Genomic DNA, 27,386 nt, shown 5'->3' on the forward strand with positions numbered 1-27,386 from the left:
GGGAAGGGCGGGACGTCGGGGGGAGGTCCCGCCCCCTCTGGGCTGCCCTGCTGGCCAGGTAACCGTGAGCTGCCCGCCGCCTCCACGCGCAGCGACCTTCTCCTCGGGCGGCATGTTCCCCAAGCTGCAGCTGCAGGTCCCACCGCTGAGGATGCTGGGAGAGGGAGGATGCGGCCTCCCCGGGCCCCTCGCGTGGGCTTTTCAGAGCTTACCAACCACGGGGAGGGACTCAGGGGAAAAGCTTTGGGGGCTGGGTATTGATAGGTGCCCAAGAAGGGTATCAGGACCACCCCCTGCCTCCCCCGCCTAACTGGCTGGGGGGAGGCTTCGGGACAGCACGCTGGGCAGCAGGGCAGCGCCTGAAGAGCTGTCCATGGTGTCTCACTGCGAACAGCGCAGAGTTCTTATTCTGAGCGTCTGGGTAGGTAGCAGGAAGAAAAACTAATGGCTGCTTTGGAACAACTCTGTTCGCTGCCTTTTCTTCTGGTGTGCTCTGGAGCCCTCAGGAGCACTATTAAAAAAGAGTGCTCGTAAAATGTATATCTCAGAAATAACTAAATTTCCTTGTCAATTGCATTATTATGAACTTTCATCAAATCTTTAACCGTGGTCATTTTTAAGTCTTTTGTCATTTACAGACAGTTCTGGGTTTACTCTGATGCTTTTGCAAATATGTTCCTATAAAAGGGTTTCATCTTCAAGGAATTCATGGAAAAGACTCTGACAAGTACAGGTTTCTGGTAACTGACTATACTGCTGAACTGAATGAATAAGCATTTTCAGAACTCTAATGGAAAACTGATGAATTCATAAAAGTTTTAACAAAAGATCAAGATGAAAAAATAATTAATTACATGGGACTGAATGAACTGATGAGGATGATTATAATTCTCGTGACTTTCTGTTTGAATTAAAAAAAAAAATCCCACAAGGACTCAGAGGCAAAAAATATACAAATCAATTTTCACTGCAAAGTAAAGGAGCTGTTACAGTGGAGGATTCCTGGACTGAATGTCAATATTATGACATAGTATGAGTGTGTTTCGTGTTTGGTAATTGCAACATTGTTGCTTTTGTTGTGGTCATCCATTTACAATGCTTGGTGTCAGTTTATTTATCTCTTGTAAAAATAAAATACAGTGTGTGTGTGTGTGTGTGTGTGTGTGTGTGAAAAAAAAAATAAGAGTGCTCAGCTGTATGTACAGTGGAGTGGAAAGTTCCAAGTCAGGATCTCCAGACTCCAACACGGCTGTACGCAGGCCGAGGCAGCTATGGTCAGCACTGAATGGTGAGTAGCTCCTGCCATCCGTGTTATCTCGTAACTAAAGACATCTTATCCTTTCATCCTACCCTCATTTTTCAACAAATCATTTTTCCTGGTTAATATCAGTGTGTCCCACGGACTTCTCATTCCATTTCCACTTAATACACGTAAATGTGGGAATGAAGTCAAAACCCGGAGGGTCAAAAGGAATTGAAAACCTGAAGAATTCAGCACCCCGGGAAACTGTTTCCTCTTGCCTTTGCTCTTTCTTTGCTTCTTCCCCTTCTTGCTTTTATTAACAGCAAAAGCAGAATTTAAATCTAGCGTGTTGCATAAGATCATTTCCCCCTCCAGGCCCTGTCATCTGGCTTGATTTAACATTTCTTCATCCATTTTAGAGAAGCTGGACCCACCCTGGTTTCAGGATACTAAAGTAGCTATAGTTCATTAGAAAAGAAACCACTTCCTTTATAGAAGGAGATATGCAGAAACACAGGTTTAGTTCTGAGAACTGGAGGGGATTTCTCTCATTTAATATGTACTATCTCCTTAGAAAAACTGTTTTGCTCTTGGTAGTGGTTACTAACAGCAGCCTCAGAATTAAACTCATTAAGATACTCTACTGGTCCTTGCTTGCTCCCCCCCACCCCCCGCCAGAAGAACCCACTTCAATTGGAGGTTGCACTGGACAGAGAAAAATGAAATGGGAGTGGGTGAGAATGGATTTTTTCTTATTTGCCTTTTCAGGTATAATACTTGTATAGCCCCGAAGGAATACCAGACGGATATGCACCAGAAAAACACATGTAAGGTTATGGCTCCAGAAGATGTATTGATGTTATTGAGTATGTTGCTTGGAAGTTGCTTCTTATGACAACTGAGACACAGAAAAGTTAACTTGTTAAAAATTACTCAGTTTGAAGTGAAGTTGGGACCACAAACAAACTTGCCCACAGCAAAACTTCCAGTGCAACTGTGTCTGCGTGCGGCTGCTCTAGGAACCTCTCCTTTCTCAGAGTGGGAAATATCTGTGCTAGGCCCTTTTAGAAGTAGATGTTCTGCCTACTCCTGGTTTCTTTCGATTTTGAACTAAGGCAATTTAGGTCAATGTTTCTTGGTTCTTGGTCTGAATTGCTGCTTTTCTTTAAGTTAAACTGGACTCATTAGTAGAGCTGTCAGTAGAAGGCCACAGCTTTACCAAACCCTTTCTTTTTGTTTTTGTTTTTTTTTGGTAATGGTTGGATTTTATTTTATTTTATACAGCAGGTTCTTATTAGTTATCTATTTTATACATATTAGTGTGTATGTATCAATCCTAATCTCCCAATTCATACCACCACCATCACCCACCCCCGCTTTCCCTCCTTGGTGTCCATACGTTTGTTCTCTACATCTGTGTCTCTATTTCTGCCTTGCAGACCGGTTCATCTGTACCATTTTTCAAGATTACACATATATGCGTTAATATACGATGTTTGTTTTTCTCTTTCTGACTTACTTCTGTATGACAGTCTCTAGGTCCATCCACATTTCTGCAAATGATCCAATTTCATTCCTTTTTATGGCTGAGTAATATTCCGTTGTATATATGTACATCTTCTTTATCCATTCATCTGTCAATGGACACTTAGGCTGCTTCCATTACCTGGCTATTGTAAATAGTGCTGCAATGAACATTGGGGTGCATGTGTCTTTTTGAATTATGGTTTTCTCTGGCCAAACCCTTTCAAAATAGATCACTGTAGTCATGAAATAAGCACATGATCAGGATTTAAAAACATAAGGGCCATTTTATTAGTGACTTTTAAAAACTTTATTTCTTCTTTTTCTTGTCTCTCTTTCTTATTTATACTTCTTTATTACAGCACATGAAAATAGCTGGACAAATTGTCACCAAATTTGAAGAGTGTCTTTGGGCTTGGCTGACTTAAAATACAAGTTAGGTGGTATACACAAACTTCTTAGTGAGGTCCTAAGGGCCTACAGAGATGGGCTGACACCATCTTGAACCTTGAAAATGAGCATGAGGGGCTTCCCTGGTGGCGCAGTGGTTGGGAGTCCGCCTGCCGATGAAGGGGACGCGGGTTCGTGCCCCGGTCCAGGAAGATCCCACGTGCCGCGGAGCAGCTGGGCCCGTGCGCCGTGGCCGCTGGGCCTGCGCGTCCGGAGCCTGTGCTCAGCAACGGGAGAGGCCACAGCAGTGAGAGGCCCGCGTACCGCAAAAAAAAAAAAAAAAAAAAAAAAAAAAAAAAAATGAGCAATGAGGCCTGTGGTGGGATGAAAAATACCACCTCCAAAAGATATCCACATCCTAATCCCTAGAACATGTGAATATTAATTTACAGGGAAAACAAGTCTATAGATACGATTGAGTTAAGAATTTTGAAATCATTTTGGATTATCTGGGTAGGCCCTAAATGCAATCACAAATGTACTTATGAGACAGCAGAGGGAGATTACACACACACACACACACACACAGAGGCAGTGTGAAGACAGAGGTAGAGACTGCAGCAACGTGGCCACTAGCCAAGTGATGTCAGCAGCTACCAAAAGCTGGAAGAGGGCAGGAAGGATTTTTCCCTAGAGCCTTAGAAGGGAGCATAGCACTGCCAATAACTTCATTTCGAATCTCTGGACTCCAGAACTGTGAGGAATGAATTTCTGCTGTTTTAAACTACCCAGTTTGTGGTAATTTGTTACAGCATCCACAGACAATCAGTAAAACAGCCCAATAGGTGTTTCAGATAACAGCTCCAATAGCTTCGATGAATTGAAGGCAAACATGATTTTTCGGGACTTCCCTGGTGGCCCAGTGGTTAAGACTCTGTGCTTCCACTGCACGGGGCATGGGTTTGATCACTAGTGGGGAAACTGAGAACCCGCATGCTGCAAAAAAACAAAGAAACAAAAACATGATTTTTAAATGTTGGGTTTTGACCAAATTATTTCTCCTACGGACAATTCCCTGTATCAGGTTGAAACATGTATTTGCCGTTTCTTTAGGTCAAAAACACTTATGTCACCGGTAAATGATGGGATTTATTAATTTAGAAATGAATATCCCAATGACAAAAAATATACCATATGTTACAAGGCTATGAATTTTGACAGATTCACCATGTAAATTAGTAATAGGGCCTACTTTTCCTGGATTTCCTTATCAAAAATACTAGAAAGCATTTGGCAAATTTGGGGAATGTTTACAGCCTGATTCAGTTATCTTTAATAGCTTTTTTTCAGGTTACACAGACTAGAGCTAACCTTCATATCAGGATCTGCAGAGACCTATTATACAGGCAGGGATGACTCCTTGTTAAAGAGAAAATGGTGGTCTTGAGAGGAAACACAACAGTAGGTTACAAATAGCGTTAGCTGTTTGCTTTGAATAAGTTCATAGTAAAGGACAAGATTTTAAACTGGAAAAATAGAAATTTTGTCAGTCAAAAATATAGTACGTTTGAGAGCAGAATCGTTGTGAGAATAAAACAAACAAAAACTTCAAAGACTGAAAAATTGCTCACACATACCAGAGTTAAGAAAACTGCAACTGGAGCAAACAAGGAACTTGTATGTGACAAAAATGGTTTTCATTTGGAAAAAGAAACCAAGTCAAGAGAGCTAGGTTGGTTTTAGTGACACACAAGGATTCTTGTGGAAATCAAAGGACCAGAGCCATAACAGGGCTTGGCCTTCCTGAGATCAGGGCTGCAGGATGTTCACTCTTCAACATGGCTCTTGGTCCCTAAGCAGCAGGCACCTCTGGAATTTCAACATCTAAAGGTACATGTAAAAGGTAAGCTTTCATGGTCAAAGTGCTTTTGTAAAGGAGCTTAAAATGGTTTCTACAGGATTTGTCAAACTCTTTATCATTTACCATGTATTTTGAATCATCAAGCATGGGGTATAAGGTACATTTTCCTAAAGATCTTTCTTTTTAAAATTTATTTTATTGAAGTATAGTTTATTTACAATGTTGTGTTAATTTCTGCTGTACAGCAAAGTGATTCAGTTATACACATATATACATTCTTTTTCATATTTTTTCCATTATGGTTTATCACAGGATATTGGGTATAGTTCCCTGTGCTATATAGTAGGACCTTGTTGTTTATCCTTTCTATATAAATAATGGTTTACATCTGCTAAACCCTAACTTCCAATCCACCCCATCCCCCCGAACTTGGCAACTACAAGTCTATGTTCTCCATGTCTGTGAGTCTGTTTCTGTTTCATAGGTAAGTTCATTTGTGTTGTATTTTAGACTCCACCTATGTGAAATCATACGGCATTTGTCTTTCTCTTTCTGACTTACTTCACTGCTATGAACATTGGGGTGCATGTATCTTTTTCAATTAGAGTTTTGTCCAGATCTATGCCCAGGAGTGGGATTGCTGGATCACATGGCAACTCTATTTTTAGTTTTTTGAGGAACCTCCATACTGTTTTCCATAATGGCTGCACCAATTTACATTCCCACCAACAGTGTAGATGGGTTCCCTTCCCTCTACACTTTCTCCAGCACTTGTTATGTGTCGATTTTTTTTAATGATGGCCATTCTGACCAGTTTAAGGTAGCACCTCATTGTAGTTTTGATTTGCATTTCTCTAATAATTAGCGATGTTTAGCATCTATTCATGTGCCTGTTGGCCATTTGCATGTCTTCTTTGGAGAAATGTCTATTTAGGCCTTCTGCCCATTTTTCAATTGGGTTATTTTTGTTGAGTTGTATGAGCTGTTTGTATATTTTGGAAATTAAGCCCTTGTCAGTCGCATCATTTGCAAATATTTTCTCCCAGTTCGTAGGTTGTCTTTTCATTTTATGGCTTCCTTTGCTGTACAAAAACTTGTTTGATTAGGTTTCATTTGTTTATTTTTGCTTTTATTTCTATTGCCTTGGGAGATGAACCTAAGAAAACATTGGTATGATTTATGTCAGAGAATGTTTTGTCTATGTTCTCTTTTAGGAGTTTGATGGTGTCATGTCTTATATCTAAGTCTCATTTTCCTAAAGATCTTTTAAAGTAAGAGCCCGTGAACTGGTGGACCACAATATACATTCTGAGACTCTGTGCTTGGCATTCTCATTGTACAGGATGACTCTAACCTCTGAGCCTCTGCTAGAGTTAGCACCGACAGGGCTGGGAGGAAGCCAGTACAAATTACCGGGGTCCGGAGGTCCAGAAGCAGACCATGGGCCAGTCAACACTGCCTATCAATACCAATTCCATGTAACAATTTTTAGCCTGTCTGCTTTTGCTGGGAAATCTGTAGTCACACTCAGCAGCTGTGAACCTAACACCCATAGATAAGTTTAATTGTTCTCATTTTCATTTACTTGACACCACAGACCAAAGTGTTCTTTGCCACAATCAGGGAATGGCAACACTCCCTTTACTATATGGATATTACAATGTTAGAAATCAGAAGAGTTACCGTAACCGTAAAGAACCACTACAATGTAGCAACTGACGTTTTCATATTGTATTTTGCAGCTCTAAAACATTTGACCATTTTTAGGAGGATTTCATGATTTCAAGGGAAATTAGCATTTAAAACAGAATTAGGCATTCGTCCACACTCACTGAACTATACATGTTTACAGAGGGTAAACTTTACAGTTTATAACTCATACCTCAATAAACCTGTCTTTAAAACAATTAGGGAACTCTACATTTTAGTATATTCTCATGAGGAAGGTACTTGCTTGAAGACTTGTGAAATTCTTGGCCAGTTCTGGGTGATGAGGTTATCACTGCAGACAACCATGGTTCAAATCAAATGAAGCCCTCTGGGAGATGATGTGAAACCTAACTGTTTTCCTATGAGATTAGGAAGCTGGTGTGGTAGATGTGAAATTGTGCCTTAGATTTTCTACAAGAATCTGGTTGTACAGGCCATGCTCCCCAAGAACTGCTCTCCACCAATTACTGAGCATGGTGGGGTCCAAAGGCAGGCCAGCTCCTGGAGACATGAAACTCCTCAGAATCGTAACTTTGTATTGAGGGCCCTGTCAGCCTTGCTGGAACTTTCTTCGAACTGCACTGATGTCTGACACCTTCTTTAATTCCTTCCCTGCCTCACGACCTCTCAGCACTAAGGCTCTCCCAGCCTCCTCCCGCCTCCTCTCCTTTGCCCCTCATTGTTATTCCCTGCCCCAAATCTCTTGTATCAATATACCTAACGCCATCTCAGAGACTGCTCCCCAGATGACCTGAACTAACGCACTGGGGGATTTATCGTCCCCCCTCCTTACTTTGGCTGAGGGTTGCTCCCAGGGACATTAGGCAGTGGACACTCCAGCCTGTAGCACAGGCCAAGAGAAAGCCCTCAGGCAGAGCTGCAGGTCTATGCAGGACACCATGGCATCAATAAGGATATGGGTCACCATCCTCACCTGGTAGAAGAGCAGTTACAGTTCCTTATGCCTATGGTTTACGTTGTCTCAATAAAGTAACTTTCCTTTTCAAAAATCTTCCTCATCTATTTTGGAAGTATTTTGGAAGACTGCGCCAAAAGAAAAAACTGCAAAGACAAAACCTCAGCTTTATTAAAATGTCACTCTCTGAATTTATCTTTTGACAATTTCCTTCCTAAGAAAGAATGTCCTTTAGCTATTTCAGGAATAAAAAACTTTGGGTTGTGAAACGAAAACCACTTGTTTCATGCACAGTTCTATGCTAAATTCACCTGACATCAAGGTCCTAGCGTGGTGTTCAAACTCATTCCTAAAACAGCCTGATGGATGTCACATGATGAAAAATCTGAGTTTACTTCAAGAGTCCTTAAATGCAGATATAGGAAAAGTAATCGGTTCAGTGCATTTGGAAACACAAATTTAAGAAACAAATGATGTGCATGTCATATATATATGCGAGTTTATATGTTTTAGTCCATTTAAGTTGAGAATAAGTGTTCTATTTTAATTCTATTTAGTAGGCCACTTTCTCCAGAATGAATTCATCCAGAATGAATCTGTAGGGATAAGCAATGATCCTACAATAAAGATAAAATTGACAGAGCAATTAGAGTGCATGACACTGTTCTAAATATTATTTGACTTGACCAAGGGTACACATGCTAATAGTCTCACTATATTAGTCATTTGAAATGCTCCAACTAAAATTAGTCGCCAGCCAAATAAACAAAGGTTCTATTTAAAAATTAATTTAATGCTTGGCTAAAGCTTAATTACATATATAATTATCAAACAATAGTCCTTAATTTCCAAAAAGTTCCTCTTTTGAAAATCACAGAATCAGAAAGCATAAACTTTAAAACAAGTTCTCTGAGTATTTACAACATGGTATAAACATTACAGAAGACCATGGATATTAAACTGCTTGGGTGTAGCTCATCAGCAAGGCGTGTTCTTTATTGCATATCATAACTCACATATGTGAGATTTAAAATATAATGCTAGATTACTAAAATCCAAATGCATGTATTTTTTTAAGCTGGTCAGGGAGTAAAATCATGAATGAGACAGGAGAGTCAGCCCCAAACCATGCATTAGGTTGTGGATCTATTATTTCCAAAAATGAAACTTCTATGTTCTTTTCAAAAACCTATGTTGCATATATTTATTTAGAGCTCACATTAAACGTACAGTTGACTGTAATGCTAATTCAAGGAAGAAAAGTTCACCATTCACCAATGACTAAGTCCACACTCAACTCTCAATTTTAAGGCAGCACAGCTACGGTGATAGCAACTGCTAACCAAAAGGTGACGAATACTTAGTCACTTGCCAGCCCTTTTGTTGCAACAGTGTAGTAATTTCCCTAAGACAATTTGCTACTGAATAATTTTCTGCTGTTAAAAGGCTTACTCTGTAGAAAAACACCACAAATTTCCAGTGTGAAAGTAACTCCATGGTGGTATAAATATATATATATATATATGCATAATTATACAATATACACTGCACACATTGTTTACAGAGAACAATTAGCTGAGAGAGTTAATTTAAATGACCATATAAAATACTTCTGTAAACAAAGTATGACAGGCAGTTAAGGAAACCATTCACAGACTTCCTAGAAATAATCTGAATTCATTTCATTCTGAAGAAATCGCATTTAAAGACACAGTATTGAATATTAATAATGTTCTTTGTATTAAAACAAGAGTCAATATTTTACAGTTTAAGAAACTTTACATATATACAAAATTTTTACATTGGGAATGGTATTAGAACAAATAGGCTTCTTTTCAGTCTCATAGATCTATTTTCCTTCGATCAAAGACTTAAATTCTTTCACATTGTGGTCACTTGCAACAGACATAGCGTGATCCAGAGCTCGAACACTTGCAAGGAGTTTTACTATCTGTTTTATGTTTTCCCTAAAGGAGAAAAAAGGAAACACGGATCAGCAGGTTACAGCATGTGGGAAAAAAAAATTGTCCATATTAAAAAAAAAAAACCCGCCCATGTTTAAATACCCAGAAACAGAGGACGCATTTTCAAAACTAAAAACACCCCAAAATCTCATTCAGATCCATGATTTTCATTAATACCGAGAAAGGAGAGAAAGCACTCTATTGCCTAACTTAACTACTTCAGAGCTCTGCCTTCCATTCCTTCCCAAACCAGAGTCCCAGCTCTCCTAGAGTACACCTGGAACACAAATTATATTCGTGGGTATTCATGACCAACCCACCAAGAGCCAGAGTAATTGCCACTCCTCCAAAATTCACTAATAAAGTATAACCTGGCTTTTTTTTTTTTTGCGGTACGCGGGCCTCTCACTGTTGTGGCCTCTCCCCTTGCGGAGCACAGGCTCCGGACGCTCAGGCTCAGCGGCCATGGCTCACGGGCCCGGCCACTCCGCGGCATGTGGGATCTTCCCGGACCGGGGCACGAACCCATGTCCCCTGCATCGGCAGGCGGACTCTCAACCACTGTGCCACCAGGGAAGCCCAACCTGGCTTCTTTTATCACCCAGCTAGAAGTCATTCTCAGTAATCCTCAAATTTTAGCATACATCAGGATTACCTAGAAGAGTGCTAAAACACAGATCACCAGGCCCCACCTTCAGAATTCTGTTCAGTAGGTCTGGAGCGGGGCCTGAGAATTTGCATTTCTAACAAAGCTCCCAGGTGATGCTGCCAGGAACTACTTTTAACATTTACAATAGTTTGAACCACTTGTGAGAAACAACACACAATGTGACATTATTAGCTGTCTCTTCTCTACAAAATTGTAGTAAGCACCTTTTAGGGAAGGATTATAATTTTTAAGATTTTGTGACTCACACTCATAAAGTGGAACCTACTTTATGTGCACTGCACACAGCAGGTGCTTAAACAGCTGCTGAAATTCTTTTCCATAGAAAAGTAAATAGTGTTTGTTGATACTTACTCCCAAACAAAAACACTGTTACATATATAAATCAAAGTTTAAAAAAAAGTGAAGTGAATAGGATTTATCTAGTAAAAAACAACACATTGAGAAGAAATATTAGCGCCAATAAATAACAACCAACAGCAAAATGACATGGTAAGGATGAAATAAAAATATAAACCAGGGAATTCCCTGGTGGTCCAGAGGTTAGCACTCCAAGCTCTCACTGCCAAGAGCCTGGGTTCGATCACTGGTCGGGGAACTAAAACCCCACAAGCCACACAGTGTGGCCAAAAAAAAAAACCCCAAAATCACCTGGCAAAGATTTTTTTTTAACCACTGAAGTATTTACTATCTACTTTGCCTTTAATTTTATTATAAAAGATAGCAAATTTTCTCTCAAGAAAATAAGGTTCTTTTTCCTGGAAGGGGAACAGGGGAAAAGAAAAAGATTTTGTTAGGGGGTATGACTAATGGTGTGATCAAAATGAAAATGAAACTCTGACATTAGGAAGAATATATGAAATGAAACTTTAAAAAATAAAATTCGTCTTTGGGAATTCCTTGGTGGTCCAGTGGTTAGGACTCGGCGCTTTCACTGTGGTGGGCCTGGGTTCAATCCCTGGTCTGGGAACTAAGATCCCACAAGCCATGCAGTGTGGCCAAAAAAAAAACCAAAAAAAAAAAAAAACGAAAAACAAAACAAAAATAAAAATTCTTCCAAATGGTGGTACTAGTTGTTATTATTACTACTACTTACTTTTTATGCTAGAGATCTACCCCCAAATTCCATGAATACCCAAGACAATGTACTGGAAAAGGGGTAATGGTTTGTTCATTCCTTCCTTGAAACCTTGATAAAAAATATGTATAGGGCTTCCCTCGTGGCGCAGTGGTTGGGAGTCCACCTGCCGATGCAGGGAACACGGGTTCGTGCCCCGGTCCGGGAAGATCCCACATGCTGCGGAGCGGCTGGGCCCGTGAGCCATGGCCGCTGAGCCTGCACGTCCGGAGCCTGTGCTCCGCAACGGGAGAGGCCACAACAGTGAGAGGCCCGCGTACCGCAAAAAAAAAAAAAAAAAATATGTATAAGCTGCTCCCCATAAACCATGAGTGATGACTTAGTCTATGATACGGATATAGAAAAACTCAACATAGAGCACAAACATCTCAAAATTGAGATATAACCTTCAATATACTTTGGGCTTCAGTGGCTATCTTTTCTAGGGTTTGTATCTGTAAAATGAACCTCCAAAGACCAAGATCCATGACATTCTAAGAGCCTGAGATTTCCCCAATTATTCAAGGGAGGAGACAGAAAAAGCAATGATTCACTTACCAGAAATCTTCCCTTAATATCTTCATAAATAAAATATTGAAAAAAGATTAGGTAAAAGTTGCAAAAATGAAAAAAATAATGTGTATTTTTGGTAGGTTTATCAATACTAAGTCAATGTTTACAATTTAAAGTAAAATATAGGGCTTCCCTGGTGGCACAGTGATTAAGAGTCTGCCTGCCAACGCAGGGGACATGGATTCAAGTCCTGGTCCGGGAAGATCCCACAGGCCGCAGAGCAACTAAGGCTGTGCGTGCGCCGCAACTACTGAGCCTGCGCTCTAGAGCCTGCGAGCCACAACTACTGAAGCCCAGGTGCCTCGAGCCTGTGCTCTGCAACAAGGGAAGCCACCACAATGAGAAGCCTGCGCACCGCAACGAAGAGTAGCTGCCGCTCTCTGCAACTAGAGAAAGGCCGCGCGCAACAACAAAGACCCAGAGCAGCCAAAACTAAATAAATTAATTAATTTTAAAAAAAAGAAAGAAAAGAATCAAAATAAAATAAAAATTAAAGTAAAAGATAACCATGTCTCTACTGAAAACATTTTAATAATACTAAACCTAACAACTAAAGACTCTAGATCACTGTTTCATTCTTTAATTACAAATAATTACCTTGCATTTCTTTTTTCCACATCAGAGCACCCGATACTGTTTCTGTAAATTGTATCTGCTAAGTGTACAAGGTATCGACAGAAGTTTTCTAACTGAGAAATAGTTCTTTCTCCTTTCAGATTCATGAACCACTGCTTGGGGAAACAACTGATCACCTATGAAGAAGAAAGATGTAAACAGTTAAAACAAAAATAAAGCATCTAAAAGCTGAGTCTAGATAATGCGTATAATGTATTTAACTAGAAGACTTGCTATTATTGAGCAACATATAACTAATTACTTAGAAGGGATATTCTTTTAAACCTGATTTTCTACATAAACTATACAAATACACCTAGATATACCCTAATTTTAAACTTCAATATATAGACACTCAAAGCAAAAGATAAATAATTTCTCCAATATTTAAGTAAATTAGGGACATAAGATTGATAACCAATTGCTTCATTTTCCAGTCTTCCAGAAAGCCCTAAATGAACTGAACTGTCCTTTGATCAGCAGCTTTTGATGTAAAAACATGTATAGCATAAGTACCAAACTGCAGCCTCTCCCCGTGCCAAACAATTCAGTAAGTAGGCATCCTTGCTGGCAGTAGGAGCCGTGCTGGCCCAGAGAAGTGAAGAGAGCATCACACCGGAGGGGCAGCCTAGGGCAAGAGCCCAAGCAGGATGCGAACAGGGCATGGTGGCAACCTGGCATGGGGTACCAAAACCCGAGCAAGGGGAGGCTGTTTCCCCCCCGGGAGAAAGCAGCCAGTGGGTAGAGACAGCTCCCCACCAAAGAACCCAGGGATGCTTGGAGAAACAACTGATTCCAGAGCTGGGCCAAGCAGGTACAAGATAAGCCTGGAACATCATGTGCCAGAAAGCAAGAAAGTGCTCCCCCCAAATTAGAGGACATGCCACAAGGTCACAGAGGTCAACTTGAAGGGACTCACACTAATGAAGTCTAGGACAATTCCTGACAAAGATGCAAAATCTGAATCTATTCATGAGAGAATATCAGACAAACCCAAATTGAGGGACATTCTACAAAATAACTGGCTTATCATCTTCAGAAGGTATGAAGGTCAAGGAATCAAGCACTCTTCCAGATTAAAGGAGACTAAAGAGACATGACAATTAAATGCAAAGGATGATCTGGGAATTTCTTTTGCCAGTTCCTTTGGATATTATTGAGATAGCTGATAAAACGTGAAAAGGGGCCTAAGGATTAGGTGACAGTAATATATAAATGTTAATTTCCTGATGTTGATGGTCATATTGTAATCGTGTACAAGAAAATCCATGTTTATAGGAAACAGACACAAAACTATTTGAGGGTGAGGGAGTATCATGTCAGAGAATTACTCTGATGTGGTTAGGTCGAAAAACTGTACTGTACTTGCACATTTTCTTTAATCATATGATTGTTTAAAAAATAGTTTAAAAAATTATCAAAACTGTATAACTCATGTATATGAAGTAAAAAAAAATTAACTAAAATTATTTCTTAAATGAGAGAAGAGACCATTTCTTTAGTAACACTTAAAATAGCATTCATTCAACTGTTAAAAAATTATCCCCAAATTAAAACTTTTATTAATACCTATAAAAATATTGATACAGATAGATGGATAGAAGGACAAATATACACATATATAACAGTACAACGTTTTATGTAAAAAATGCTAAGGGGAGATTGTCAACATTATACCAACTTCGATAATCAAAGGGGTTTTCATGAAATTCTCAAATCTCTTCAAACAAGGAAAACTTAATCCATCTTAACTCGTATGCTTTAAAAACTACAATATGTGTCATTTAACTCACATTTTGGGCTTTTTTGATGCTGTCATCGCCATATTCTGAATTCTGAAAAGCCATGAGAATGTATCTATTTAATAAACCGTCTATTGATAATTCCTGAAGAGTTTTGTTTGAGAAAATGCCATACCATTGAAGAAAATTCCCTAAGAGCTAGAAAGAAGAAGAAAATTATTTTCCCCCAGTTTTATTGAGATATAATTGACATGTAACATTGTGTAAGTTTAAGGCATACAACAAAATGATTTAAATATATATTGTGAAATAATCACCAGAAGTTAACATCCTTCCCCTCACGCAGTTACAAATCTTTTTTCTATTCTCTTAGCAACTTTCAAATATACAATACACTATTGTTAATTACAGTCACCATGTTGTACATTACATCCCCAGAACTTATCTTATCTTACAACTGGAAGTCTGTACCTTTTGATCCCCCTTTATCCAATCTCCCCACAACTCCCCACCTGTGGCAACCACAAATCTGATTTCTATTACTAAAAGTTTGGTTTTTTGAGAAGGAAAAAAAATTGAGAGGCAATGTAAAGCAGTTAAGTACAAAGTAAATTACTTACACAATAAAACACCTTATGAAATACCCTGGACCATGTCTTGCCAAAGCACTAATAAGCAGTTTTGAAGGGTCTGAATATTTCTGATAATGACTGAGGTTAACTAAAATTTAAATAGCCACGTGGAGCTAGTGTTTACTATAGTGGACAATGCAGATACAGACCATTTCCCATCATAACAGAAAGTACTGGTGGGCAAATGATGATTCTTAGATAAATGTCCTCCCTTGAAAATCATGCCTAAACCAGTCCTGTGACCCTGCAAAAAGATGGAAATTCTTTTTTTGACTACCACATTGCATGCTTACCAGACTTCATGAACCTGGATATCGGAACTACTTAAGCTCAATACATATAAAATGGAAGCCCCCACCCATTCCACCATAAAATTCTAAGTTCCCAGTATTTCTCATCTTAGGAAATGGCAACGCTATCCAACAATTCCATCGAGCCAGAGCCTACATGAGCCTTGTCATTCTCGACCTCGCCCTCAAGCTGTCGAACCCCACCTCTCCCCATTCTGTGCCTCTCTCTCAGTCCTTGCCGCCATGCCCCTGATCGAAGCTGCCGTCATCTCTTTGTGGGCCCTGCAGTTATTCAACTGACCACGAGCAACAGCGCTGGTCTAGTTCTCCTCCAGCAGGGCTCTGTGAGAGAACTAAAACCTACAGAAAATGATCTGAGTGACTCCTTACATAATTTTCCCAAGGATGGTACAAGCTAGTACCATTCTAGCTGCATACGCAATGGAGGCCTTAGGGCATCAGGTATTAATTCTTCCACAGAAACCCAGCTGAGAAGAGCTGCTCAAGAGTTTGACTGGCCTGAGTTAGACTCCCATCTCTGCCACTTAACAAATGGATGAGCCTGGGCAGGTTATTCTGTGCCTCACTGTCCCATCAGCAGAGTCAAGCTCATAGGGCTGCTGTGAGGATTCAATGAGATAATGTGTGCTGCAGTGCTTGGCACACAGTAAATATGTAATAAGTACTAATTTCCATTTTCATCATTACTATCCTCACCTACTTCATTTCATTATCCCCAAAAAGAAGCCAGAATATGTTAAAAAGGGCAATATTTTCATGTCACTTCCCTACAAAAACGCTTCCACAACCCATATAAGAGCAAATGATTCTCAGCAAAGGAACAAAAGCAATTTAATTTTAAAAAGGATAGTCTTTTCAACAAACTGTGCTGGGACAAAGGAACGTCAAGGCCTCATGCCCTATATAAAAATTAACTCAAAATGGATCACAGACTTAAATGTAAAACCTAAAACTATGAAATGTCTAGGAGAAAGGATAGGAAAAAAACTCTGTGGCCTTGTATTAGGCAAAGATTTCTTAGATGCAACACCTAAAGCACAACTCATAACAGGAAAAGATAATAAGTTGGACTTCATCAAAATGAAGAACTTCTGCACTCTGAAACACTGTTAAGACACAGACTGGGGGGAAAAACTCTTTGCAGATCATGATATCTGATATTTTCAAGAAAACAAAACTCAAAGCTCAATAATAAGAAAACCCAATTTTTAAAAATGGGCAAAAGATTTGAACAGATACTTCATCGAAGAACATATACAAATGGCAAGTAAGCACATGAAAACATGCCTGGGCTTCCCTGGTGGCACAGTGGCTAAGAATCCGCCTGTCAATGCAGGGGACATGCCATGAGTTCAAGCCCTGGTCCGGGAAGATCTCACATGCTGCGGAGCAACTAAGCCCGTGCGCCACAACTACTGAAGCCCGTGTGCCTAGAGCCCATGCTCTGCAACAAGAGAAGCCACTGCAATGAGAAGCCTGCGCACTGCAACGAAGAGTAGCCCCCGCTAGCCGCAAGCAGCAACGAAGACCTAACACAGCCAAAAATAAATAAATTAAATAAATAAATTTATTTATAAAAAAGAGGGAAAAAAAGGAAACATGCTCAACATCATCAGTTGTTAGGAAAATGCAAATTAAAATAATAACAAGACACAACTATACATCTAGGAGAATGACTTAAAAAAAATAAAAACCCTGAAGATACCAAGTGTGGTGAGTGGTGAGAAAGAAGAATAACTAGAACGCTAATATATTGTTGGTTTAGAAAACAGCTTTGCCTAGGTATTTACCCAAGTGATGAAATCATATATACCCAGAAAAACCTGTGTGCAAACAGGTTTATTCATAATTACTCCAAACTGGAAACAATCCAGTGTCCCTCAATTGGGGAATGGATAAAAAACAAAACAAAAAAATCCTGTGGGATATCCACCATACGATGGAATACTACTTGGCAATAAAAAGGAGTGAACACAAGACAACACTGGTAAATCACGAATGCATTCTGTTACGTGAATGAAGCCAGACTCAAAAGGCTAGTTAGTATGTAATTCTATTCCTAAGACATTCTCATAAAGAAAACTACAGGACAATAAGAAGGGGTGGCCAGGTTGTAGGGGTGGGCTTGACTACAAAGGGGCATGGGGAATCTGGGGGAGATGATGGAAGCATTATACATCTTGATTTAGGGAGTGGTTACATGTCTACATGTAAATTAGAGCTGCCCTATCATCTGAACTGCTCATCTCTTCCCTAACTCTAGCCATCCTGGTCTTTTCTCAGTTCTAGTATACCCTGCTCTCCCTTACCTCAGGGCCAAGTAATAACCTAAATATCACTTCCTCAGGGTGGAAGGGAATCTTCTGTGACTCATCTGTCAAGGTATTTGTGACCCTTGTCATATGCTCCCATACAACTTTGAATTTTTTTTCAAAACTCATCACACCTGAGATTACTTATTTGCTACTGCCAATTGAGCGTGGTTATAAACGCCATGAAGGCTCTACTTCTATCTTAATTCAGTGCTATATTTCCGCAACTTAGAGAGTATCTGGTACTCTCCTTGCTGTGGTTTAGTAAGGCATCTTGTTGGCTAGTTTGGACCTTACTGGAACTCAGAATACATTTTCACCTCTGCAAACATCAAACCTGAATAAACTTTTGGAATAAAATTAGTTTGTATGAAGTCCAACAAAATCTGAAGTCTTTTAGATAGCCTACAGACACGTACCTTAACTGAAGACCAAAACTGTCGTTGAAAAAACAAGTAAGGCCCAGAATTTTTATTTTCCAAGACACTAAGAAAAAAAGAGAAACACATCATGATCAAAGTTGTGTGATAAATGCCATCTGATTCCTAGAAGATTTCTGTAAGTAAAAGGGGTGAACATAAGAAGTTAACTAATTCTTCAAATTTCCAAACAACTGTATTCCAGAAGGTAATTTTAAAAGGTAACGGCAATTTACTGTGAGACACTAAGGGTTATGCCGCGTAAGGGAGCAATTTCCCCACTGAGCCACTCTCTTTGGGCTACACGTTTATACTATGTAGGTAAAGCTTGTATTTCAAGCTATGCTTAGTTTTCCGGAGTTTAAGAAGTCTTCTCTGAAAAATAATGGAGAATATTATCATCTTTAATGTTCTTAGGAGTTACTTACTTTTTGGGATACAAGGGCATGAATACATCATCATCTAAAGTTCTTCTCATTCTCAATAGAAGTGCTTTTAGGTACACCTAAGGAGTTAAAAATAGATCATGCATTAATAAGGGTTATGATCAAAGTTAAATTTTAGTAAATAAAAATAAGCAATATTCCAAATCATACAGAGTATTCAATTTTGAGTGAACAGCATCTCAAATTTTTTAACTTTCCCCACTGAAGGTTCTAAGGTCTTTAAGATTTACTACTTACTCTTCGTTCAGCCCTCATGAATAACCAAGCAATAAAGCCATTTAGAAATCTTCCAACCTCTTAATCTACTATATAAAGATTTAAGATCAGACCTATAATCTGGTTCCTCTCAAAATGAGGTCAGCGAAAATAAAACAATGATAAGGAGTACTTTCTCACATCTAAATAGCTCATAAGAATGTTCAGTGCAGGCAGTGGCAATCTGAAGTTCTGAAACTTTATAAAACAATACCTCATTATTTTACATGCTATTTAAATGTTTCAGCATTTAAATTATCAATTGTTACCCATTCCAGTAGTTTTTCTTTTCCCGAAAAAAATACAGGTCTTCAAGGGATGTGTGATTAGTCCGATTGAGAATGGGGGTGGGGTGGTGAGGAGGGTGAAAACAGTACAAACGAGAGGCTATCTAGACCAATTACATCATCTTTCCCAATCGATATTTTGAAACTAAAAACTACTATCTCAAATTTTGTATATTTCAGGCTATAAAGGACAGATGCCTCAAGTGGGAGAATCAGATTTTCTCGCTGGCTCAGAATATAACCACTCATTCTCTCAACTCTTGCTCATTTTCAAAGGGAAAGGAGAAGGCAAAATAATAAATTAAAAAAAAATTAAAAAACCTTTCATAGATAATAATTAAATTACCTGTGTATTTTTGTTTTCTGCATTCACTACTGAAGGATACCCATTTATTAATTTTAGAGTAATTCCAACCATTCTTGAAGTCTGTGTTGTAGAAAAGGGGTCCCACATATTTTCAGCTATCACTATTAAGGGAAAAAAAAAAGCAGAATGTACTGAGATACAGAAGTAAACTGCTGCTGACTTGAATCTGATGTCAAGCAGTCCCCAACTTAGAAACGCCAATCATGACTTTTTTCTTCCTCTAGAGTGTAAGCTTCAGTCTTCTTTGTCCTCTTAACCGCGGGAATGTTGAAGATTAGGCGCATGTGGCGAGGGGACAGATTCCTATGATTTTCTGCTTCTTGGTGAAAATAAAGATTCGGGAAAGCAGGATTTCTGTATCCTAGGAGATGCTGTGCCAGCAACAAGAATTTCCAACTGAACTTGAGCTTTATTTTTAATATCAATATTTTAAATAGGTCCCTGTGTCAACAATTCCTAATTTGTTTGTGAGAAATGGATGAAAGTAATGAAACTGCTCCCCAGAAAAAGGCATATCCCCCCTGAAACTATGTACTCAGTTTTGCTTCAGGCAGTCCTTAAGAGCCTGAAATTTGCCTGTGGATCAATTACTGCCCCCAATTCCAGGCCCTCCCCAAGGTGGTCTTTAAGTCCCAAGTTAAAAGATAGGTACCCTTTAGCCATCTCTGGGTCTGGTGGTAACTTTATTATTAATAACATAATTTCTATGAGAAAATATGTTCTGATTAAAAACTCCTAAAAATAGATTTGAAAAACCCAATGTGTGTGAATGTTCAATTCAGTAATCTCTACCTGTTAGTTTAGGGAGAATCACCTTTTCCACAATGGTAGGTAACAGTGCAACATCTACATCATCTTTTTCTTGCTCTCGCTCTTCACAACCGTAAAACAGCAAAGATTCAAACCACAGCATATTCTCAAAGTCACGACATTTTGCCTAGAAAATAGTTAAAAGGTTACCCAAACATTTAAAATAGTGGCTATTTCTGCTTCCAGTCATGAAAAGAGTAACAGGAACTGGATTTAGCCTTCAGTCATAAACTAAAAACTGGACAAATATATAAAACATCTATTTTCAGACAATGGACCACAGGCAGTATAGGACTATGACCCCTGAAAGAACGGAATCAAATGAGGTGAGCTCCTGGTCAGAAGAGGAGATCAGGGTAGGCAACTGCAAGCAGAGCAGTCCTGCTGAGTTAGGAGACAATCTAAGCTCAGGAAGGCTGGAACGCTAGAAGCTGTGGGGCAGAGGAAGGAGCTACACGGAAGGAGAGCTCCCAGATGCACACAAGTGTCCCTGAGCCTCTGCTGGACACTGAGAAACACATGCACAGGGTGGGACTCCACAAGGTCTGGCAAAGAGCAATCAGGAGCTGGGAGCTGAATGGTTCCCAGAGCTTAGATTTCTTTCCTCTTGTTTTCAGGGCTTCAACCTCAGTCTTCTTTTCATTACAGTTCACATATTCAACCCAGCCCATCTCATTCATGCCCACGGCTCCATCCATATGTTGGTAACTTCCAAAACCGTATCATAAGCATGACCACTACATGTAAACAGACAATTTGAGTTTCCTCCCTTATGCAACAGCCAAAGAGGTCCTATTGATTCCACCTCTTAAATCTATCAGTTTATCTCATCCTCCTGATTTCCATCACCACTGACTTAGTTCAGGGTCCCATTTCACATCTTCCTCATTGAGCTTTCCCATGATGTTCTGTTTTCCTGGAATCAAAGAACCAAGTTCTTATTCATTCATGTTCATATCTCAGCGTCACTACATGTAATTTTAATTGACTGAGAAAGACACTGTATAAAAATCGAAAAGCAAGAGATAGTTCTCTTGAGAAGGGACAGAACATAAAAGGAAAGATCGTAAGATTATGCCCAGTGATAATGTGTCAATTATAGCCCTGTGGGTGACCCATCTCCCCTGAAAAACACTTTGCTGAGGCTTACATCTCTAGCTTTGAGGTTACAATTGCCCAAGGCATCACGGTATATTGCTTTTTTTTTTCTTTTAGAAGAAAGTGTTGTTTTTGTTTTTTTAAAATTAATTAATTAAATTTATGGCTGCACTGGGTCTTGCTGTGTGCGGGCTTTCTCTAGCTGCAGCAAGTGCGGGCTACTCTTCATTGTGGTGCATGGGTTTCTCATTGTGGTGGCTTCTCTTGTAGCGAAGCATGAGCTCTAGGTGCGCGGGCTTCAGTAGTTGTGGCTTGCACGCTCTAGAGCTCAGGCTCAGCAGTTGTGGCGCATGGGCTTAGTAGCTCCGTGGCATGTGGGATCTTCCCGGACCAGGGCTCGAACCCATGTCCTCCGCATTGGCAGATGGATTCTTAACCACTGCGCCACCAGGGAAGTCCAGTATATTGCTTTTCAACAGTGATAGAAGCCACTCACCTCAAGAGGAGTCCAAGTGAGAAGCTGCAGCCTTATGAGGGGGTTGAACAACTTTGGCAAGCAAAGGCCGATGTAAGCATCCTTGTAGGATGTGTAGTATTTTGAACGCCATGCTTCAAACTGGGATTTAATACAATCGATTGAACAGAAACTTTCAAGGACATCTTCAAATACCTTGCTGGACTCTTTTGAAATGCGATCTAAAAACAACAACAACAAAACCCCACAGAGAATCAAAACTTAGTATGCAGTAGAAAAAACACAGTTCAAATATCTTCAGTGTTTTCTTTGTAGCTTGAGTATCAATAAGATAGGCTCATTAGCAAAGGAATAATTGTTAACTGCAACTTAAAAGAAAAGAACCAGAGGTAAGTTTAGGTTCCAAACGTCTATCATGCAAACCACAGTGCAGGTAGTCTCCGTTTTGCATAGTTCCAATATGTACTATTATCTGTCACCACAGTCTAAATAACACCTGTCCCCAAAAACTCAGTTCAAATTTCAAGCACCATGGAAGAGTAACTGTGAGTAACTGCAGAAAGTACAAACTCTGTTATCCAGCTCTTCAGCCCACAAATCACCACGTAAATAACAGATGTGTAGTATCATTATCAGTGACCAATCATATCTCTTCTTTCAAAGTCTGTTGGTGACTGCAATAACTGACATAGACAGGAATCAGCAATGGATGCTAGGATCTTTAAGTAAAAGGTTATTTAACGCTCCATAGGACTTGGGACAGCAGACTGTTTATAACGAGGAGACCAAGTCGTGACAACCTGCTTCTCAAGACCCATCTTAACACCACTAATAGTGGGCAACCTAACATTTGCCATCTGGTATCATGCTGGTAACAGCATCTTGTGTGAAGTATTCTTGCCAAAAAAGCTTTAACCTGAATCTAATCAAGACTTAACTTCCAGTTTACAAGAAATATAGCGACTGGAAGAACAAGTTAAAACCATGAGGAAACAGACAAATTTAGAATGTAGGACGTTTTACAAGATAAGTGGCCTGGTCTCTTCAGGAAGTTAATGTCTTAAACAAATAAAGAAAGGGGTGTGTGTATGTGCATAAGGTATCATGATATTCACTAATTCTACATAAAAAGATGTAACAACCAAGTGTGATGCAGGAACCTTGTGTGGATCCAGGTTTAGAAGATACAGAGTAACAGAAACGGTCCCAGGAATTCTGGGCGGGGTGGCGGGGGGCTGTTACGGAGGAAAACTGAATGCAGACATGATACTAAAACTTCTAGGTAATTTTCGCAGGTGTGACAACAGTGTGGCAGTTAGGTAGAAAAGCATCCTTTTTTTTTTTTTTTTAAAGAAGACATTAAAGATGTTAAAGTTTTTAGAGGGAAGTGCCACGATGTCCGTAAGTTAATTTCAAATGTTTCAGCAAAACACACACAAATCCAAAGCAAACTTGGCTAAACGACGGTAAGAACTGCTGAATATGGGTGACAGGTGTATATGGGTGATCACTGTGCTATTCCTTGCAGTTTTCCATATGTTTGGAAATGTTCACTGTAAAAAGAGTGGGAGAAAAAAATAAGCTTATCCAACTAAGTTCCAAAGGGCTCGCAGTCACTACAATTCCAAATAATCACAGCCAGTGGTGGGAAATAAAGACTTTTACTTGGGGATCCTTCTGGAAAGGTCTTCATGTAACAGAACTAACTATTCCTCTTGACTGAATTATTCGGGGCTCCCCAAATCAGGAATTCCCTTCAGGGCTGAATGCCCTACTGCCAACCTTTACCTTTCTAGACCAGACAGGCTGCATTAGGGCTGCCCCTGGGATCTGAAACATTTTCTTGTCACTTTTAAAATTCTGTGATTCAAAGAGTGATATCATTTATAATGCAAGTACTAGATGAACCCCACAACAAAGTGTTACCCCTAATTTTGAGAACTCCTCAATAAAAATGGGTGCGAGTTTTAATAATTAAACCAGAGTGCCTAGTTCTAAAGCAGAGGCCACAAAACTTCAAATTATTTCATGGTAGAAACCACAGCCAAGGAGAAAGCACATTGACAGTGAATCTCATTTCCAAATAAATGTCTAACCTTTTTCCAGATTGAAATTTGTAATATCTGTAGATGTTTCTTCGTCATCACTGGACAGGCCTTCAAGGTGATCTGCCATCTTACCGGTTTGCTCTCTGGCTTGTCTACGACGAGTCCTAAATAACAAATATCAAGTTCCCAAACCAGATAAAAGAGACTCCTCCCTTCACAAACAAACCAACAGCAAGCGTCTGTAGAATTACCTTCTGGCCTCCCGTTCTGCAATCCGCCGTTTTGCGTGCTCTTGATACAGTGCCCGATCTCGTCCAAAGGAATCAAGATTTGGCGCCATCAGAGCTTTATCTGTAAAACAACGATGGTTAAAATTAAAAGCCTTCCTTCAGCAATCTTGAGGAAAGAGTTTGCACAGAATAAGCCATAATGATAGACTGCTTTCTAATCTCAACAGCAGGATTCTGCAGTAACCGATAAACTGGACAGTTTTCTAGTTTAGAGCAAATCTCAGTATTAATCTGTGTTCCCACGAAAAGGAAGAGAAAAATAAATGGAGAGTTCAACAACACTACACAAATGCAAATGGGCTTAATCCCTGTTCTTATGTCTAAGTAACAGAACTAGTTTATGCTATCATGATGACCAAATAAATTAAAAATCTAAATTACTTGTGTAAAGGGAAAAATAATACATTACTTTTTTAAGGACGAACTTAGGCATCACATGTTGAATGATATGACAGCAGAGACACAAGTAGGAAGGATGAAAAAACAGCTTTGTTGCAGGAGTTTAATCATTTATTCTATTTCATTCTAATTTTTCTTTGTAGAAATTTATTCTCTATTACTATTTTAAGAACAAGGGCAGAATCAACATATAGACTGAAAATCATATCTGATAGGACCAAGTTGTGCTTTCTCAAACCCTACTTTCAAAGCACAATTCCCTTATTTCTTTTTTCCCCTATTTCCCATCTCTCTTTTTTTTAATTTCTAGGGCAATTTTCTAGCTTTAGCTTTCAACCTTCCTATTTAAATTTATATTTCACTTACCACATGTTTAGTTTCTGAGATACAGCTATTCTTCTTAGAACATTCCTTTTCTATAGCATCCTCTACTTGTGCTACGCGTAGGATCCCTTCCAACATCTCCCTGAGGACAGCAATTACGTTTTAAATTTTCTCCCGTCACCTGCATTGTCTTTGTTTCCTCAGTCCCTTTGGTTCTAACTGCTTGTGTTGATCACCATGATCATTAACTACCTCCTACGTAAGAATGAGACTGGAAGTTTCGTGGATGTAGGTGGGAGCTGTCTAGCAGGGGCATCTCCATCAGATCCCGGGTACAAGTCAACTTTCTGTTGGGGCCCCCAGATGTTATAGTCTTTTCTCTGGACCCACTCTCTTTCTCCAGAGAAGAATCTTCGAATCTCTTGCCTAGGGTAGAAGGAAGAGTGGGGCAAACATCTGTCTGTGACGCTTCCTCATGTCTACATTTAAGTTCTACGCTACGGAGATATTCTGTATTACGTGGGATAGTAACGAGAAGCACAAAACCCAAAGGGTGGTGGCGGGGGAGGGGGAGATCACGTGCAAAATGAAAGACGTCAATTTAAGGCTTTTCCATAGTTTTTTTCCTGATATCAAAGATGTGTCACTGATAGCAACAACAGGAAAAATAAAACCAAAAATGAGCTGGTATCCACTTCGGTGTATCCTAACTATCCTAGATCCTACTACTTTTAAAAGTTGACTCTTTTACTGAATTTTTCATTCATATTCCAAAATAGCTTGGATATTAGGAAGTATGTTCCAGAGTTCAAATTACAAAAAAAGATCAGTAAACAAAATGCCCCAGCTCTACCTCAACTGGAACTCCACTACACACCATAGATGAATTGGCTAAAAAGTCCCAAACTACAGAAATGATTCCTGCCTCTTTAAGAGCTACCCTTCATTAAAGAAATATTTTAAAGAAAATTCTCTACTATAATAAATACTTAAAATGTTATTATATTTACAGATTTTGTAAAATATATATTGAGGGAGATATAAGAGAGTAGATGACTCGAGAGATAGCCTCCCTCACTTCGGTCAGAATTATATGCAGTAACTGTGATAAGTGTTTACAAATCTAAACAAATGAATTTCTGGCTGTATTTTTGTTTCTTTAAAAAAAGATCAGAAAAAGAATCGATACTTCAGTACCCCATGCAATTTTTCTCAAATGTTTGGCAATTAATGAATACTCCCTCTAGGAAAATACTTTTCACTTTCTCATTACCTTTCACTTCTTTGCAGCTATCAATCTAATTAACATCCATCATTCAACCCTTACTTCAAATTCCATATAAGTAAATACCTCCAAATTGTAAAGAACAGATTATAGGCAGGAAAAAGCATTTGATGAAATGCATGGCTCACCCAACCGTTTAACTTAAAAGGAAATTACTTCCCATCATAGGTACAATGATTACCTGTAATTTGCCCCAGAAATCTGGTTCTGTCTGGATCAAAAGTGATTTGGGCGGGATGCATTAGTTATTTAGGTGCCCCAAATGGCACTAATCCAATTTAAACGTGTACGGCAAAAACAGAAGGTCAAAGCCATTCATGTGGCTTACATCTGAGTCTGAGTCATCTGACGGCCATGTTACCACCTCTTTACGATGCTCCAAAACCCATCCAGCACACAGGAGAATGCTTTCTCAGGGATTCAATGTCTCTCTAATTTAGAGGACACACTATATGACAAAGCATTGTTTTCAGAAAGAATAACAGGGCCCTCTGCACTTGGAACACCTGGGGTGGTTGTTTAATATGCAGATTACTGGACACCATCCAAGACCTGGCAAGAATCTCTGGGGACAGGACCAAGAAATCCGCATTTTAAATTAATATCATGGGTAATTCTGATGTACACTTCCACTTAAGAACTGCTGACATAGGGACCGAAGAGATGACAAAAGAAGCCATGAGAAATCCAACGTAGGAAAATTCCTATTACAGCACCCAAGAATATAAGAGGGCAATGCAAAAGCAGAATTAAAATGTTTAAAACGTCTGGTTAAAGAATTTCAGCTCAACTATTTAATAAGAGGTTTCCAATTAATTTTGGTTTTCCATAACACATATCATAATGAAAGGAATATAAATTAAATCTCCAAATTTTTACACTAAAATTTCAAAAAGTGTAGGCACCAACTGACTTACTAAAAAAAAACCCCACTATATGAGGCAAACTAGAAAATACAAAAAAATTTTAAATACAAAACATTTTGCTTTATCTAAGGGGTGAAGCTCAAAACTCCCCTCATCTTGGAGTTGTACCATTTGTTATGTAATAAAGCCCCCTCTCCCATACAGAATTTCCCAGCCCCTAACTCAAAACCTTTGTTGTGATCAACAACAGCGTTTGTATTGGTGTTAAAATGGGGGGAAAATCAGTTAGGGCCAAATAGGTACTGGTTTTAAGATAAAATACTGATGATGTCTTTACTATAAAGAATGAAAGAATGCCCAAAGAAGAATAAGATCGATAGAATATTAGTACATGATTTGAGTTCCTTCGCAAAGCTATATTTTCTTAAACACAATCCAAG

General features: G+C 39.2%; 1 protein-coding gene across 2 annotated transcripts in view; it reads right to left on the bottom strand.

Annotated features, from left to right (window-relative positions):
* Positions 1-6,734: 6,734 nt before the first annotated feature.
* The window catches only part of PAXBP1 (PAX3 and PAX7 binding protein 1), a 36,054-nt gene continuing 15,402 nt past the window's right edge, over positions 6,735-27,386 (bottom strand). Inside the window, exons 9-18 of one of the 2 annotated variants that reach the window (XM_004264518.3) lie at positions 24,034-24,133; positions 23,831-23,946; positions 21,756-21,955; positions 20,144-20,288; positions 19,331-19,452; positions 18,425-18,501; positions 17,997-18,063; positions 14,374-14,520; positions 12,563-12,717; positions 6,735-9,611 (exon numbers count right to left, since the gene is read on the bottom strand). In XM_004264518.3, the coding sequence (XP_004264566.1) occupies positions 9,494-9,611; positions 12,563-12,717; positions 14,374-14,520; positions 17,997-18,063; positions 18,425-18,501; positions 19,331-19,452; positions 20,144-20,288; positions 21,756-21,955; positions 23,831-23,946; positions 24,034-24,133 (1,247 nt within the window). In that variant the 3' untranslated portion in view covers positions 6,735-9,493. Of the gene's footprint in view, positions 9,612-12,562; positions 12,718-14,373; positions 14,521-17,996; positions 18,064-18,424; positions 18,502-19,330; positions 19,453-20,143; positions 20,289-21,755; positions 21,956-23,830; positions 23,947-24,033; positions 24,134-27,386 lie in introns of those variants that run through there. The other variant, XM_033418208.2, reaches the window with a different exon arrangement.

The sequence above is a fragment of the Orcinus orca genome, chromosome 5 (assembly GCF_937001465.1).
Source record: "Orcinus orca chromosome 5, mOrcOrc1.1, whole genome shotgun sequence".
NCBI classification, from domain to species: domain Eukaryota; kingdom Metazoa; phylum Chordata; class Mammalia; order Artiodactyla; family Delphinidae; genus Orcinus; species Orcinus orca.